Source organism: Olea europaea, chromosome 8 (assembly GCF_002742605.1).
Source record: "Olea europaea var. sylvestris chromosome 8, O_europaea_v1, whole genome shotgun sequence".
Taxonomy (NCBI): Eukaryota; Viridiplantae; Streptophyta; class Magnoliopsida; order Lamiales; family Oleaceae; genus Olea; species Olea europaea.
In genome coordinates, this window is record NC_036244.1 from 5,482,457 (window position 1) to 5,487,569 (window position 5,113).

The 5,113-nt window shown below is 37.7% G+C and overlaps 1 protein-coding gene across 1 annotated transcript; it reads left to right on the plus strand.

Moving 5' to 3' along the window:
* Positions 1-204: 204 nt before the first annotated feature.
* On the plus strand, positions 205-4,344 carry LOC111398630 (probable LRR receptor-like serine/threonine-protein kinase At3g47570). The gene is made up of 4 exons (XM_023025624.1): positions 205-1,204; positions 1,433-3,418; positions 3,526-3,888; positions 4,108-4,344. The coding sequence occupies exons 1-3, from the start codon at positions 292-294 to the stop codon at positions 3,867-3,869; spliced, it is 3,243 nt and encodes a 1,080-aa protein (XP_022881392.1). The 5' UTR covers positions 205-291; the 3' UTR covers positions 3,870-3,888; positions 4,108-4,344.
* Positions 4,345-5,113: the final 769 nt, after the last annotated feature.

Consider the following 5,113-nt stretch of genomic DNA (forward strand, 5'->3'; position numbering starts at 1 on the left):
GATTAGAAAGTATGAAAAAAATTTGGATTTACATGCAGGATATTTTATTATATAAATGTGTGGTTGAAAGTGTGTGAGAAATAAAGAGTTTTGACTTAATTACAGTAAAACAGGGACTAAGACTAATTCCAAATAACAAAAGACTACGCACTACATAATGCTCAAATTATCCACTAAAGACTACAAAGATTCATACGATTGGGGTAGAACGAAGGAGCTTCTTATTTAAGGAACTCAAAGGTGCTGCATATCACAGAATAGACTATAACAATCCAAAAGAATATTATTAACATGGAAAGAATCTGCTTTCTGATTTCTTTGGCAATTGTACTGATGTCATATAACTTGTCTTTCTTAACCAGACCAATTGCAGGCGTAAATGTTGATCAATCTGCTCTTCTTTCTTTAAAGGAGAATATCACTATAGATCCCAAACGAGTGATAGCTAAAAATTGGTCCATCAATGCCTCGGTATGCAGCTGGATTGGAGTCACCTGCAATTTGCGCCATCACAGAGTTGCAGAGTTGAATCTTTCAAACATGGGGTTAACAGGTAGCATCCCTCCGCAGTTGGGAAACCTATCCTTTCTAATTTACCTTAATCTTAGTAGCAATCATTTTCACGGCGAACTTCCGGAAGAGTTAGCTCACTTGCGCCGGTTAAAATTCATGGATATTAGTGTCAACGATTTTTCTGGGGGGATACCACCAAGTCTTGGTCTATTACCAAATCTTGAACAGTTGATTATTGCTAACAACTCTTTTGAAGGAGCCATTCCATCTTCACTCTGTAACCTGTCGAGGCTGGAGATCCTAAACATGAACTTCAATTTTCTAGCAGAACAGATTCCATTAGATATTGGTAATCTTGGTAGCCTGAAAATTTTGAGAATTAGAAGCAACCGAATTTCTGGTTTTTTACCAAGATCAATATTGCAGATCTCTTCACTAGAAATTATGAGTCTTCAGGACAATTTCTTGTACGGCAATATTCCAGAAGAAATGTGCCATAATGTAACAAAACTCAGATTTCTGTCGCTCGGATCTAACAGCCTAAATGGCCAAATTCCATTGGATATATCAGAATGCACAGAGCTTCAAGTATTGGCCCTGTATAGGAACAAATTAAGAGGACACATTCCAAGGGAAATAGGGAATCTGACTATGCTCAAGGCGTTATATCTTCAATCCAACATTTTAGAAGGTATGGTTAAAAATTTTTCACCACCACAGAAAATGGAGTATTTGGTTGATATTTCCCAAATGGGTATTTCAATATAAATTTTTTTTTTATATATTTTCACTATTTAAGCAGTCATCATCATTTCCAACTGAAATAAGCATGTTCCGGGATACAAAGAACTGTATATTGGATTGTATTAAGGTTGTTATTAACCATTTGTAGGCACTAACGCACAAAATAATGTCGCAGGCTTTATACCCCAGGAGCTTGGATATCTTTATGGATTGGAAGAACTAAATTTGCATGGTAATAGCTTGAGGGGCTCTATTCCAGACATCCTCTTCAACATCTCGAGTTTAAAAAAGTTAAGTCTCGTCAATAATTCCCTTTCAGGCTCTCTTCCATCAAGTATAGGCAATAACATGCCTAATCTTGAAGTGCTCTATCTTGACCTAAATAACCTCACAGGAGTCTTCCCCAACTCTCTCTCAAATTCTTCGAAGCTATCGGATCTAGACCTTTCTCATAATCAGTTTACTGGTCTTATTCCCGATAGTCTTGGTAACCTAAAATTCCTCCAATCTCTCTATTTCCATCATAACAATTTGGAAGCTGATCAAGAGCTGAGCTTCATCACTTCCTTGACCAGATGTAGATATCTAAGACAAATTTCAGTTGGTGTTAATCCTCTTAATGGCATCCTTCCAGAATCCATTGGGAACATCTCTAATCTTAATACCTTTGAGGCGAGTTATTGTGAACTTAAGGGTGGCATAGCAAAACAGATAAGTAACTTGAGCAACTTGATAGTAATAAATTTATCTCACAATGATTTGAGTGGATTTATTCCGTATGAATTCAATGGTTTGCAGCAGTTGCAGGGATTATATTGTCAGTTCAACAACATAGGAGGAATAATTCCAACGAGTCTTTGTCATTTGCCAAACTTGTTTGAAGTGTCCTTGATCCGTAACCAAATTCTTGGAGCATTGCCTGAATGCTTAGGCAATGTTACTTCTCTAAGATATCTTTTTCTTGGTTTCAACAAATTAACATCTAGCATACCTGCAAGCCTTTGGAATCTTAAGTATATCCTGTATTTCAACCTGACCTCAAACCTCTTGACTGGATCCCTACCGCCTGAAGTTGCAAAATTGCAGGCTGCGATTGCAATAGATCTATCGAAGAATCAGTTCTCAGGCTATATCCCAAGTACAATAACTGAGTTGCCAAACTTGGTCGGTCTGTCCTTGGCTGATAATAAATTTGAAGGAATTATTCCAGACTCAATGGGGAAATTGATTAGTTTAGAACTTCTGGATCTATCCAACAACAGTCTCACCGGCATGATCCCAAGGTCCCTCGAGGCCCTTCAAAATCTAATGTATTTCAACATATCGTTCAATAAATTAAGTGGAGAAATTCCAAGTGGAGGACCCTTTGAGAATTTTACTTACCTTTCTTTTATGTCAAATGAAGCCATTTGTGGTAAACCTAAATTCCATGTCCCACCTTGTCAAGGTAGTTCTTCGCACAGATCAAAGAATAAGAAAGTGCTGATAGCCGTACTTATTCCAATAACAACTGCATTGGCAGCAGTCACCTTGGTCATGATACTTCTGTGGTTGAGATACCGGAGAAGACAAATTCAAGCTCAAGCTGATTCAATACCTGATAAAATGCTTCAAAGAATTTCATTCTATCAACTTCAACAAGCAACTGATGGGTTTAATGATAGAAACTTGCTTGGCAGAGGAAGTTTTGGATCAGTTTTCGAAGGGTCATTTACTGATGGGACAACTGTTGCCATAAAAGTGTTTCATTTGCAATTGGAAGGTGCATTCAAGAGTTTCGAAATAGAGTGTGAAGTGTTAAAAAATCTTCGTCACCGGAATCTCACCAAAGTTATAAGCAGCTGTTCCAACCCTGATTTTAAGGCCTTAATCCTTGAGTACATGCCTAATGGGAGCCTAGAAGAGTGGTTGCATTCTGATGGTCATTCCTTGGATATTATTCAGAGATTGAACATTATGACAGATGTAGCACATGCAATTGAGTATCTCCACCACAGTTACACAACTCCGGTGGTTCACTGCGACTTGAAGCCTAGCAATGTCTTGCTAGATCAAGATCTGGTTGGACATGTGAGCGATTTTGGCATTGCGAAACTGTTAGGAGAGGAAGAAACTATTAGGCATACCACGACCCTAGCTACAATCGGTTATATGGCACCAGGTGAATCTTGTGGCTTTCATAATGCTTCAACTATTATATTCTCCTGAAAAATAGTTAAATATCCTTTTCAAATCAATAATTGTATTACATGACATAATACTTCGCAGAATATGGAGTGGAAGGAATAGTTACAATGAGGTGTGATGTTTATAGTTACGGCATTATGTTGATGGAAACTTTTACAAGTAGGCGGCCCACTGATGAAATGTTTTCAGAAGGGTTAAGCCTGAGGAATTGGATTACTAATTCAGTTCCTCATGCCATAGATCAGGTTGTAGATACCAACTTACTAAGTGCAGAACGAGAAAACATAAGCGAAAAATTGAAGTGTATATCATCCATTATGAATATGGCTGTAAATTGCTCGGCAGAATCTCCTGAAAACAGGCCAAGCATGAGAGATGTTGTCGCATCACTGGCGAAGATTAAAGTCCGGCTCCTTAATTATTGAGGTTACCTAAGATATCATGGTAAGTGCTAATATTTCACTTTCTATTTTAGGATTTTTTTTTTTCCTTTAATCTCTACGCTAGGTGGAAGTCCAATTATCTCCATTTAGTACTAATATGCTGCAATCCATCAGATGACAGATTTTATATAATCTTTGTTAGATTTTTGATACTGCTAAACTTGCACATATTCCTATGTTATTAGAAACTTTCCACATGACAGAACATTTCTGCTTGTAGAAGTTGAAGCTTTTGTCTGAATTACTCCAACCTCAGAAATGGCAAGTTCAGTTCCCTGGATCAAGAAGGGAAAAGGAGCTTATGTTGCAAAAATCATTTTCCACAAGGACAAGCAATTAGAGAATTGGCTTGAAATGAATGCCATGCTCTTTAATTAGGATATTTCGGTTGTAGATTCAATCTTAGACAATTATTGTGTAAAAGCAAGTAAATTAATCCTTATCGGTTAGTCTAATTAATCATATAATCTTTCTCCAAGAGTAGCACAGATAATTACTTCCATCTTTTCTTTCTTTCTTTATTTTTTTTGGTCATTTCTTCCTTCTTGCATTTACTGTGTCAAGAGAATGCTACGAAAGTAACAACAATCCCTACCTACACTAGTCCACCCCCACACCCAGATAATATAAGTATTAGAGCAATATAACACTGTTTGCAGTTCACTTAAGCCGCTGAATCAGCCTAATCAAAGATTTTGTTGTCCTGATTCAGAATGTAAGCCTTTTCAAATGAAAAACCCAAAGATCGTTATGTGAAGCAATTAACCCGGGGATTTTAACTTTTAAGAGATAGTTAGGCACCTGCCAGTAGGGAGGTCAAAAGGGCCGAGCGGCTCGGCTCCCGAAAATAGGGCTTGTGGGCAACTCGGGCTCGTAAAATCACTAGCCCGTGCATGAGCCAAGCGGGCCTCACCGGGAGGCGAGCCGCTCATGGGCTCATTTGAACGAGCCACAAGCCTCGTTCAAAATAACGAGCCATGAGCTACTTCGCAATGAGCCCCTATTAAAGTGACCAAAACGGTCACTTTTTGAAAAAAGTGACCGTTTTGGTCACTTTTTCAGTGACCATTTGGTCACTGAATAAACCAAATGGTCATTGAAATTTTATTTTTTCCCCCTTCTATTATAAATACCCCTTAATCCTCCTTTATTTTTTTTTCATATCAATTACTCAATCTACTCCAACTCTCTTTTATTATATCAATTATCGAGTTTTTACTCTCTTG

Bases quoted from the DNA above. Each gene is read 5' to 3' on its own strand.
- LOC111398630 (XM_023025624.1), top strand. From the start codon at position 292: ATGGAAAGAATCTGCTTTCTGATTTCTTTGGCAATTGTACTGATGTCA. The intron at 1,205-1,432 runs GTATGGTTAAAA...ATAATGTCGCAG, and splicing joins TCAATCCAACATTTTAGAAG to GCTTTATACCCCAGGAGCTT. The intron at 3,419-3,525 runs GTGAATCTTGTG...AATACTTCGCAG, and splicing joins AATCGGTTATATGGCACCAG to AATATGGAGTGGAAGGAATA.